Source organism: Nomia melanderi, chromosome 9 (assembly GCF_051020985.1).
Source record: "Nomia melanderi isolate GNS246 chromosome 9, iyNomMela1, whole genome shotgun sequence".
Classification (NCBI taxonomy): Eukaryota; Metazoa; Arthropoda; class Insecta; order Hymenoptera; family Halictidae; genus Nomia; species Nomia melanderi.
In genome coordinates, this window is record NC_135007.1 from 8,363,145 (window position 1) to 8,375,470 (window position 12,326).

Consider the following 12,326-nt stretch of genomic DNA (forward strand, 5'->3'; position numbering starts at 1 on the left):
ACTGATGCTTTTCATTCTTGTATTTTCTAAATGAATACTAATTATTACTGATACATTAAATATTGATTGTTTTGTGTCGCTTTGTATCTACCGTCGATGTAATCGTTCTTCAAAACTCTTAATTTTCATTAAGTTAAATTAAACAGTTTTCATTAATTTATTGAATGATTTAGTGGTTTCTATTCTAAAGGTTTTATTTCGTAAAATGTTAGAAATATATATAACTGAAATTAGCGGAGGAGATTGTTTGAAGGTTGATAGATTAAAATTTCGGGTTGTTCATCTATTCCTCGAACTGTGTTTAATTCAAAGCTGTTCTTCGATACCACCAACCGAGTATGATACGATATATGTATACTTATGAAGTGATAGTCACGTGGCGGACAGTGATACAATATCAGAACGCGATTCGCCACGTGTCGCGCGACGTGAGTACTATAACAGCACTCTCTCGTTTTGTTATAATTCGCTCACCCTTGTTCGTGTCCCCAGCGATCATAATCGCATTTGGCTTCTGCCTTTCATAGAAAAATCACGTCCGAAACACAAATCACGTTACGCGCTGCTCTCTGTACAGCAAAACAATTCTGCTTGGCAAAAAATAGATCCAGCACACGCCAACTATTGTTGATAATTGTCATCCTTATTCTTTTTTTTTTGGAATCGATATCTATGCATTTCAATTTCATAGCGAAACTTATGATCATAATTTAATGAAACTGTAAAATCGATTCGATGTTTACTTTTTTATAAATTTAACTATTTGCAATTATAAATGAAATTGCTAGGTTTCATGAAATTCGAAAAGCGTTGATAACAATATTTGTTACACCCAGAGTTTAAAAAATTTACTATAGTCCAAATTGTATTGCGTAAAATATATTTTTTTCTCTATTTATATTATCTTCTCAAATTCCCCAATAAATCGCGTCTGGTCCATGTTTGTAAAATATTTTTTTTATTATTTCTGCTCATCCAGATGGAACAGCCGTTGCAATCGCTGTAACACGGATTTGATTTTATTACATTCGCGAATGTATGAAATACAGCGAAATAAACAGTTTTACCGAAGCTGGAATCAGATTTTATATTTTCCCCTTAACACGTTCCTGTTACATATTTATAACGCTCAACATTTTGTATCTTGAAAATATTGTAATTGATAAGCTTGCTATTTTAAGTCCCAAAGAAAACTTTTAGGAAAACTGCATTTATTTTCAAAATATACGTTAACTATCTTATCATTTTTAACACTAGATTTACGGAACCCGTCAGTGTAACGGATATCGAAATTTTTAAACATTATTTAGGAACAGTTTAAGTTGATTTTGATTCGTGCAATTGTGCGAATACGCATTGTAATACTCTGGTTTTGAAGTTATAATTTTCGTGATCTATATAAACGAACACAGCTTTCTAGGAACAATAGAATAAAATGTAGAATAAACGTCCGTAAATCTAGTGTTAACAGAAATAAATATTTTTATAAAAACTGTTATTCTAACTGTCAGAAAAGAGGCAATTACTATATCGATTTTAGAGGGTAGACCGAGGTGAATCGGATCAGTTCAGATTTGACAGCGAGAAACTAATAGTTAAAACTGCCAATGAACAATTGTTTATGGCTTAGTGATTAGTCCACCGATTTGCATTTTACTAATACCGAAACATGTGATATCAAGGCGATGCCATCGGAAATTGAAGGATTAATAAGAAGAAAAATACATTTTCCATACAAGTACAGATTTTAGAAATCAGTTTATGAGAATATTTATTTGCATGAACATCTGGTATGGTGGTTATGGTCGCTGGCTGCATTACACTTTCCCGTAAAATTTCCGGCTGAAAGAGAAAAAGGATACCTATTGGTGCAAGCGTTTCCGAGCAATTTGTGCAAGGTCCTCGTGAAAAGTGGTCAAACGCCAAGACAGAGATGCGGTAGCAGTAAAAGAAACGATCGACAAGGAGAAAGCTTCGAAATGGGCAACTCTACCTTCCGGCCACACGGAATTGACCCATAAATCCGTGTTTCTTGATTTATTGTTCCCACGGATGCAGACCGAAGGAATATTGGGCACGAATCCTCGGTTGACTTTCAATGCTACTGCGGCCGCAGATTCCCAAAATATCGTGGAACCGCGGCAATCGTACTCCCGAACATTCGTTTGAAACGTACCCGCGGGTCTATGGTCAATTCTTATGGCTGTTACCGATGGCCATCATAAATTTTTCTTAACTTTTGCCAAATGTTCGTGGTCTTTCCACGATGCTCGATTTAAGTGTAAGAATACGTTGCGTCGGTATTCTAATTGAATTTGAAATGTTCGGGCAAATACTCTAATTTTTAATAGTTTTTATTATGGTCATTTCCAATGATTATTATTAACTTGAAGATTGATTTAATTTGTAAGAATACGTTGTGTATTCTTGCTCAATGTGAAATTTATTCGTACAAATCCACTAGTTTTTAGCTAACCTTTGCTGTCTATCTCTGAAACTGTACTAACTTCTGTTTCCAATGTTTGGCCTTAGACTTTATAACAATTTTGTTGAAATTCAATATGACTTATACATTTCTATCGCAACAATAATTCATAACAAAAGAAATTTTATATTTTTTATTACTGTATATTCTTTGTTCATATATCTACTAATACATAGAGAATAATAATAGCTGAAGCTTATATAGAAGATTTTCCAGTATTTTAATTTGAAGAAAAAGACAATCCAACTATTTCATTCTTATTTTCATAAACGGCTGCGACAGAAATATGAATTCGGCTAGTGAGATCAATTGCGTGGTTTCCTTAAGCCCGAAGAGAATCGATTTGTCTGGGGATCGATTAAGAAGATTCTGTTCCACATTCTACTGTTCTGTATGGGTCGCCGTCGAAAGATCCCACGACCACCCGAATGAGGCCCGCATCTTGACATCCGCCGGTACACCATTTAGCAATAATTTACTCGAGGTCGCTACGGAATACCATCGAAAAATTCAGAATGGTGTGGTCATTGACACCAAAATCGGGCCTCGGATCCCACGGGTATATTGTTGTCCAATGACACGTTTGTATTTACACGTCGCGCGCCAAAATTGCATGTCCCGCCGGTGTAAATACGCCCGTATGTACCGCGGGCCCGGAGAATAATATTGATAAGTGGTTCTTTTTCTTTATCCTCGGCCGTCGTTCGTGCAATACAATTCCGTTGCACGATTTGTATTTCTCGGATATCTTACGGCCCCTCAAGCTTAATTCAATTTGATTCGAGATAGGTTCACGGAACAGGTTCACCGAGAACTACGCGATCCTTCAGAAAAACATGTGTGTACACCCGATAATCTGTTGAGCTTATTTTTTTAAAGACTAGAAAAATTATCGAACACCATTTTGTATTATATCTCAAAGAAAATATTAGTTACACGTTTGTAGCGTAGAATATTATAGATATTAGATTGGAAGTAAAGATTTATTTTTATTATAGTTTATAATAAATCTTTATTATTAAAGTTTTTCTGAAATATACATTTTGTAAAACGGAACTGTTTAGAGTATAAAAGCCTTTGATAATAGAAATGTATATTTGTTATCCTATAGAATTTAAGCGTTTAAAACATTCTGTAGCTGGCAGCTTATTAATCGCATTCCACAGCTTCTGAAAGATTTTCTCAGGGTTGGAGTCACCTTTGATAAAACGCGTGAAGAAGAAGAGTCGTGTGGGTGAGAGACATTGATGAATTCGACGTGAAAATTGTATTAAATCGTAACACCTGAAGGATTGTAAGATTAGTTCGTGATCCTATTCAAAATCTTTTATGATTTATCTTGTCCTTTGACACGAATTTCTTTCATTCCGATCGTACACTTTTCTTTATTACGGAATTTATTCTATAATACAACTGCGTATGCATTATATTCAAAATTATTGAATTTATCTTCAGTCAATTTTCATTGAAAATAATTAAATACCAATTTTGTTTATCTATTTATGGAAACACACGCAAAATAAAAACTCCATTCTAAGTTCACTAGAAAAAATACATTATTGCCACTACAGTTTAGAAGATCAAAATAAAATAATCACTCTAACAATACTGATTAATCCCTTAATTTAATAAAAATCAATGTTCTTATTTGTTATCAATACTTTACATTAAATATAAACTTAAAAACTTAAAAAATAACTGAAAAACTTCCTTGCATTTCTCTCAAACTATTTATAGTATAATTAGACAAGCTTAGGCTACAGATGCACTATTCTATACTCAACGATCTTCAGATGCTTATCCACTATGCTACTTTGCTAGTCGCAAAGAAGATCAACCATCTGGTAACGGGCTGATTTCATATCGGAACATTTCGTCGAAGCAACCTGAATGGCAAAAACGGGCTGAAGGGGGCGAGGAAATCTAATTTCTACGTCCGACCCGATTCGTGACTAATCGCGGTCTGCTACCGGAATTTTCGGACACTGACGACCGAGTAATCCAGATCCTTTACGGATGGCCATTTTTTCTATTATCCTTTAGTTTCTCCTCCGGTGTTCTCTGTACCCGACTTTCTCGAACCTCGTGCGGGGCACCGAAAATCGGCTACCGAATTTTTCGCATTCGCCTTTCTACTGTGATTTACGAATGCTGGCTGCGCGTAACTTTCAGGTCACCGTGGACAAGGGAGGAAGATGGAGTCGTCAAGCAGCAAGAACTCCAGGAACCTGTGAGTGAAGGGAGATGGAAAGCTGGCTAGAGATAGAAAGCTAGGGTAGCTAGAGCAAAGGAGCAACCTTCGAGAAATACCTTGGTCTAACCGGAAGATAGAGCTCTCTCTTCCAAGACGATGAATCCTCTGTTCCATCGCGTTTTTCCTTTTCCAGTAGCCGAGATTCTACGCGAGAAGGCCACCCCATCGAGGCTTGCCACAACAATTTCTCTGTTCACGATGTAGGTTACCAAGACGATGCTTTCGGAGACCTTTTAGCCTAGTGCTTTACTGCCCTACAATAAATCAATTGCTACCGGCTGACCGCCGAATCCGCACGTTCGGAGGTTCTTTTCGAAAGTTCATCTGCTGGGATAGCTCTGCCAGCAGTTCTCTTTGAACAGCGGGGCACGGCCTTTGGTCCACTGGAAGTAGGTACAGCGTATTACAATGAAAATATCGGAGTTCGAAAATTAGTGTAGTATGGATAGAACGGAAATGATCGAAAAATAGGACAATAGTTTTATTGTAACATGTGTAGTAGTACCTACGGTTTTCATACGACCGGTAGTCTATATTCTATTAATTATAGGATATGTCGATTACTTTAACCTAACTTTTTATTACAATCTGTTATTAAAACTCCCATTGACCCTTTTCCAATTATTAGAATCCCTGCTATTACTTACTATTCCTATTATTTAACCTTGTCTTAACCGAGTTTTAATCTAGACTCCTTTTAGAATTTCTAAAATTAAACAGAACGTAGTTAAATGTGAATATCTTGGTAAATATTCTCCTAATGTACTGAATTTGCGTGTCGAAGTCAATCAGTCAATCGAAGTAACCTTTCTCGTTCATTATTGGTATCATTTTCAAGGCTAGCTTCACCGAGTCCGGATTTTTGAAGACGTCCATTTTTGTTTCACCGGAGTATAATTTTAACACTGTGGTGAAGTCTTCTGTATCCTCCTTGTTTGCCATCATTCGCAGATAAAGCACCATCCCGGAGAATACTGCGTACGCTCTTCTCTTGTGGATAGCTTTTTTTAATTGTTCCAAGGTCGGCGGTTTTGTTTTGCAACCGATTCTTTCCATGGTTTCCTTCAGAGTATTCAAATATACCCCAATGAAATAATCGTCATGATCGTATTTCACGGACAATTCTGGACAGATATTTAGAAAATACAGCAAATCGATAGCTGGGGATGTATACACAGCCATTTGGTAATCGACCTGAAACATACGTTGCGTTTTAAATCATGGATTTCATGATTTAACATGGATAACATGATTTATGTTAATTAGTGCTCGCTGTCTATTATATTTGATTGTTTTTTATGTGTAAACTATATATTTTACGCGATATTTTCAAAGGCGAATATTACAACAGTATGCGAATATGATATTAATTTACAGTTAACTGGGATTTATTCAATTGAAAGAATAAAAAGAAGAATGTTCATTACTTAAATGTTTCTTACTGTAAATGGCAAATAAAAGTTAATTGAATTTATATACAAGAAAATAAGTTTATCGTTAACAGTAATATTTATTTGAACGCCGAATATTAACAAATATAATATTTACTGTAGTCAGAAAAATTTGTTTTTCATTATTTTCAAGAGTTTACTAAAATCACAGAAATTTGTATGTTTGATGTATTTAATATAAAAGTGTACATTACCAGGCGTAAATCAACTGGTTCGCCCCTTTCATTTTCCTTAAACATGATATTATTAATCCAACAGTCCCCATGGTTCAACACGCAGAATTCGTCAGAATCGTGGTCATACACTTCAATGCATTGCGTTCTAATTAATTCCGCCATTTTGATTATCTTGGCCGCTGCTTGAACACATTTTTCGTCTGACCAATTCTTCACTTGATGTCCTATCCGCAAGAGGCTCACTTCCATCAGTCGTAGAAAAGCTTCCGGACATTTCTTCGAAACTATGCCACCGTCTTCGAATGATTCTATCAGTTCTGGATTCTAGAAAATAATTTTCCGTAGTAATCATAAGTCATCAAGTATTCGATATCCTGCTAAGAAGAATGTATTATAAATTCAATTTCATAATAGAATGCGTATTCAATTAGTAAAGAAAGTCAAACAGTATAACTAATTTTATTTATGGAAGAAAAGTTACACAGAGCTATAAACGTGCATTGCCACAAGCGATGGGTTCCGGTCTTCCAAGATACCATGATACATGTTACACTCAAACAAAAAGTGAAGAAAGCTCAAACCCATCGCTCGTACCGAGGCAAATATCCTCGCATGCTTCAACGTGAGGGATCATTTACAGCTGGCCTTCGCAATGATGCTGCTCTTATCTTATTATCTCCATTAGTACTAAGTTACATCATCGCATACATATTGTATATATACGCATGCACATACAAAGTATATACGCCTATACAACCAACAGAACTGTTCAATCAAATCTTAAAAGCGATTTATATTCAACACAGGTCCGCAAGAGGGTTAAGGAGAATAATAATTTCAATTACATTCTTTTACTACAACTTCTTTTAGTTACCCTTTCGTGAACTGCAACGGACCCTGCGTGGAATTTCGCAAGTATTTGCATGACTAGACGGCAATGTTGAAAACTTAATCCTTTCTGTCGATCCTTCATGAGAAACTTCTTCTTGTGCAGATTCTCCATGATCAGAACTCGAGGATGGTCTAAGCAGTGCAACAACGACGGCCCTATAAGATGACCGACCAAGTCTCTTATCATCGGCAGAACATTGCGTAGTACTTTCGACTCGACTGGAAATAGATCCTGTTGTTGCACCAACTCTAGAGGAATTTCTTCTTTTGGTTCCAATTTAATAATCACGTCCGTCGAATGCTCTGATTTCGACTTCTCCTCATTCTTCGACGCATCCGTGTACTTCACTGTGACCTTGTAGAGATCGCTGAGAAAGTTCGACCCTTTTTCCGATAAGAAATCGATCTTTACGCTCAGTATTTTCAGCGTCTCTACGGACAGTTGCTTTTGCAGCGCTGCCTCTAGAACGTGTTCGTCAACCTTTGAGCTGATCATTTCCATGCTGAAAAACAAACGTATGCGACGTGGTGATTTGGATACGTTGAATGAAAAGACACATATTTCAGTTCTGTGTACTTAGATATAGTAGAACGCAGATTATTTAAACTGACTGAGACAAATCCGTCTTGATAAACAATTTTTTGGATAATCGGTTTGGAAGAACCAAATTTGTGAACATTGTATAAATCAATTAAAAATTAATTTTTCAATTTGTTGAAATTAATATTTGAATAATAGTTATGAATATAAATAAAATTTAATCGTACACTTTACGCCCAGACAGGAAAATAAAATGTCCCTTCCGAAATGGGACATTTGAAACAGAAAGGACATGCGTATTAAAATGTAAACGAAACGAAAAGAAAACGTTGGATAATTGTCATAATCAGTAGTCGGATAAATGACGTTCTATTGTATTATAAAACGTATCATGAAATTTTTATTTAAAGTTCGAAATTATGGATGAAACATATTATTATTAACATATTAAAAGAAGTATTAATGAATTCTATTTACTTCGAGAATTAAATACATAATAAAATTATCTTTGTCCTTACAAATCCAACTTCACTGTTTCAATTTTCAAAATGTAAGAAATGAAAACATAACCTTACGAGTGGTCAAACTTTATGCGAATTAAAAATGTTCTGTCAGTATTCTATAAAATAACACGCGCGCGGTTAACCCCACAAGCTCATTGACCACACGTAATTTGGCGTATTTATGAATGCACAAGATATTGTATAAAATATTGCGATACTTACATTTAACCGACAGTTGTCAAAATACACTTCACCAGCAGTGGCACTCAACCGCACAATTTGTTGACAGTGAAACAACGAAGAGACCACAAAAAGCGTTCATATATACTCGAGGTGATTACGATAAGCATACTATAATTAAATAATAAGATAATTTTCCTCCTATTTTTCAGTTTCACCAGTGAACACTTATGTTCGACTGCTTATCAACAAATGACCTTCTTTCTCAATAAAGTTGTCTACGACGGTCTCCCTCCAGGGAGCGATTTGATTCATACTCCCTACTTCCTTATACAATGTGGTACATGTAAACCCATCCAATTGAATGTCTTCAAAATTATTGGTTACACTACGATATGGAGAAATGAGTCAAATGAAAATTAAGTAGCTGCAAGCGGCGCATTGTTGGATTTTATTACGTCGCCCCCGGAATTTGGGGTGAATCGGATATTCTCATTTTTCACTTGTTTACTTATAAAACGAAGATTTCTAATTTTAAAATTCTTTTTACTGATATTAAAGTACTGTATTAACCGTTTGGGACCAACGGTTTTTGCAAAAACGTATTGTACTTGTACAATTGAAACAAACTTGTACAATTTTACCAATAAATGCTTATGATCTACTATTACGGTTCATATTATGTCAACTTGATAATTACTATCAAGAGCACGTGAAATATAGCTGTTGAAAACACTAAATTAACACTTGTAAAATCCGGAGAATAGTCATGATAATGACACGATATCTGATTCTTAATCATTATCATCAGTTTAGTTGTTATAATTTGTTGAAATAGTTTCGCGAATGTGTTTAAAATTGACTTTTTTAATCTTTAGAAACTAGTATTTCAAGTAGATGAAAATGTGCTTATATCGAGAAACCTGTGACCTGCCAATTGTCGGAAAAGTATGACACGACAATTTTTTGTAAAGATCCTATTAATTGAAATCTCCACGATTTAATTAACATTATATCAAAATTAACTTTTCAACAATGTTCCTTAACACTTCACACTTAAAATTTTATAAACACATCACTTACATAATTGAACGAAGTATTAAAAGATATTTACTCTGATAGTGGAAGTTCTATCTTGTTGACAACACGTCGCTGCGTCTCGTCGTTCGAATTCTCCCATGTTTACCAAAGTATGTCGTTACTTTCAAATAAAAGTTTTAAATCACTGCAAATTCAGTAAGTTATTAAAGAAATCATTTTCACATGGAAATCGTACTTTTTCAACACTATAGTCTATAGGGTGTTCGCGATAATTTGTACCATCGGTTTTTCGTAAATGGTAAACATTAGAAAAAACCGAAGGGTATCTAAATTTTTTGTATTTTTAATATTTTTCTAGAAACAAAGGTGACCTTTATTTTTTAAATGGCATGCTACATATTTTTTTACATCATATTAAAGGGTTCAACCACGTAGTATACTATGGTCTTGACTATATAGTCTTACTATGGTAAGGACGGAAATAAGATAAATACATTTAACATTTCGTAATATTGTATTAAGTAGTATATTGTAGTGATAAGACTACATTTGGTGTTCAATGTGGCTTCCATTATCAACAATGCATCTTTGAGTTCTGCTGATCACACTTCTGATAGTTTCTGTCAATGTTGCACTAGATATGGGTGCACACGCTTCTTTTGTTTTAATTTACAACTCGTAAATTCATCACGTTTCTCGTGATGTTTCGTGATGTTTCGTAATGTTTCGTGACCCTTACAAACATATTACTCCATATGAATTGTAACAAGCGATGGGTTTCAATTTTGTTTACTTTTATATTCTTATTTGGAATTCGAATCAACACCACCTCACGATCAGTAGTTATTATGATCTTGATTACCGAAAGTTCATTGTAATTGCCTCTCGTTTAACCCCTTGCCCCATGATTTCTCTCTCAACTGTGATCGAAACAAATACTTCGTCACTAATAATTTATTGAAACAAAGAAACTACTAAACACATTCTATATCTTCGTTTGCTCTAAACCACAATAATTGAAATTAGAAAGATAATATTTAATTCGAACTTCGACAAATTGAATAATATTCACGTTTCTTAACACTAAACCTACCGAGCAGTTAAATTGTCTTTTTGAAATTCCTCTGTAGCAACTTCAAGGATGCATCTATCGAGACTTTAATTGATTTACAATTCAGTTTGCGTATTGCTAAATCAATTTCTGGAATAATTTCTCAAAGAAATATCAGTTATCTTTTTAATAATTGCAAAAAGAAGAAATCAGGTATGGGTAATTTTGACTCGTCTGGTAAGTTTAGTGTTAAATTCTGTTCGAAATCTTTATTAAAAGGAGTTAATAAATATCTCTGCGCCCGACGTTATATTCCGTTAACGATACCACGGAATGTATTTTGTATTTCTTCACTATGAGTCTAACTTTTTTCTCTTAATAGAAATTTTAATCCAGAGGAGTAAAGCTGCCAAAAAACCGAGAGAATAAAGGAGAAACCACGGTGAGGTCCAATCGGAGCAGTCTCACAAATCATTCGGCAACGTCAAATTTTCTGAGAGCTGTCTCGGTTCGGTGCCCATCGTATAACTTTTATAGAGGGCCACAAACCGGCTACCGTACCTTGTTTCGCCATAGCTTTTTCTTTTTTTTTTTTCTTATTCTTCAACTTCCTCGCTTCTTCGTTTTTCGAGTTTCCCTCAAATTTTCGGGAACGTAAAAACTTTTATGACATATGCGGTAAGCCAAGAATCGTTTCGCCACTCACCGCAGCATGGCGGCTCGGATGCTTTTCCGAGCACTGAGGAAATTCAAAAACTTCCGTCGATATAATAAATCATCTTCGACCTTTTTTTCGGTACGTTGTTTTTACTTTTATGGTCGGCCTCGCTTTATCCAAGCAACCACTAGTCGATCCTGATTTCGAATCGGAACCCAACCTCTGGTTTCACATTAAAACGGTTTCACAGTTATTTCTCTTTGCCATTTTTTTCTTTATTTGTTACCGTTGGGTGTAAATACGTATTTACATAAAAAAGCACTTACTCGTACAATAATTCATTTTCTGTGCAAAACAGTGGATATAGTTTTTACGTTAGGATTCTTAGGTTCTCAAAAAGGTATGTTTATATATTTTATTGCATCTTTAATGAAATTTAATAAATTGTTTCTGGTAAGAGAATACGAAAAAGTTTTTCTTTCATTTCGTACCCTATAAGATCTATAATGTTTCACTCTAAAAAAGAAATACGTTGATCAGAAAAAATAGAAACATCCATAGCATCGGTCTAATAATCCAGTGGCCCAGAATAATGCTACTGTTAACTTTCCCACAGTTCTCAAGAAAAAAATACTTTTGCGGAATGTCCTTTGATGAATCACCTGCTAACATAACAATCTTACTAACAACATTAATCACCATTAATGACCAATATTAATAATTCTAATATTGTCATTTAATTAATCCAAAAACATTTCAAAAAGCTTTTCTGATACTTAATTATTCTACACTATTCTACACTATTAGTATAAAACTATCTACTACAATTATTCTACACTAGTCCTTTAGATTACATCTGCTTAGTATTTATTTCATATTATAACACATTATTAACATTCTATTATTATTATTCTCATTATTATTGTCATTATTAATATTTCATTTCTTCAAAACAAATGTAGTCCACATCATACGTAAGTGCAATTTTTATTCTTAATCGCTCAGAAGTAGGAATCAGACTATCTTTTGAAACTACATAATTATCTGATGTGTCTAACGATAGATGGATTTATTTCAGACTTTCTCCGAACGTCG

At 34.6% G+C, this 12,326-nt stretch overlaps 1 protein-coding gene across 4 annotated transcripts; it reads right to left on the reverse strand.

Annotated features, from left to right (window-relative positions):
- Nucleotides 1-3,557: 3,557 nt before the first annotated feature.
- Nucleotides 3,558-8,853, reverse strand: LOC116427758 (uncharacterized). Of its 4 annotated transcripts, XR_004235153.2 has the most exons (6): nt 8,524-8,853; nt 7,241-7,760; nt 6,385-6,690; nt 5,546-5,933; nt 4,796-5,122; nt 3,558-4,713 (listed from the first exon to the last, which is right to left on the reverse strand). XR_004235153.2 is itself a non-coding variant. In XM_031978488.2 (5 exons), exons 2-5 carry the CDS (start codon nt 7,757-7,759, stop codon nt 5,004-5,006), a joined length of 1,332 nt encoding a protein of 443 aa, XP_031834348.1. In that variant the 5' UTR covers nt 7,760; nt 8,524-8,853; the 3' UTR covers nt 3,558-5,003. The 4 variants fall into 4 exon arrangements, 2 of the variants coding, with proteins under 2 accessions (XP_031834348.1, XP_031834349.1); XM_031978488.2 differs by having other exon boundaries at nt 3,558-5,122; XR_004235154.2 differs by lacking the exon at nt 3,558-4,713 and having other exon boundaries at nt 4,976-5,122; nt 5,387-5,933; nt 8,524-8,851.
- Between the last annotated feature and the right edge of the window lie 3,473 nt (nt 8,854-12,326).

Excerpts from the sequence above, each read along its gene's own strand:
- LOC116427758 (XM_031978488.2), bottom strand. The coding sequence starts at position 7,759 with ATGGAAATGATCAGCTCAAAGGTTGACGAACACGTTCTAGAGGCAGCG. Across the intron at positions 6,691-7,240 it reads CCGTTGCAGTTCACGAAAGG|AATCCAGAACTGATAGAATC; the intron begins GTAACTAAAAGA and ends ATTATTTTCTAG. Across the intron at positions 5,934-6,384 it reads AACCAGTTGATTTACGCCTG|GTCGATTACCAAATGGCTGT; the intron begins GTAATGTACACT and ends CGTATGTTTCAG.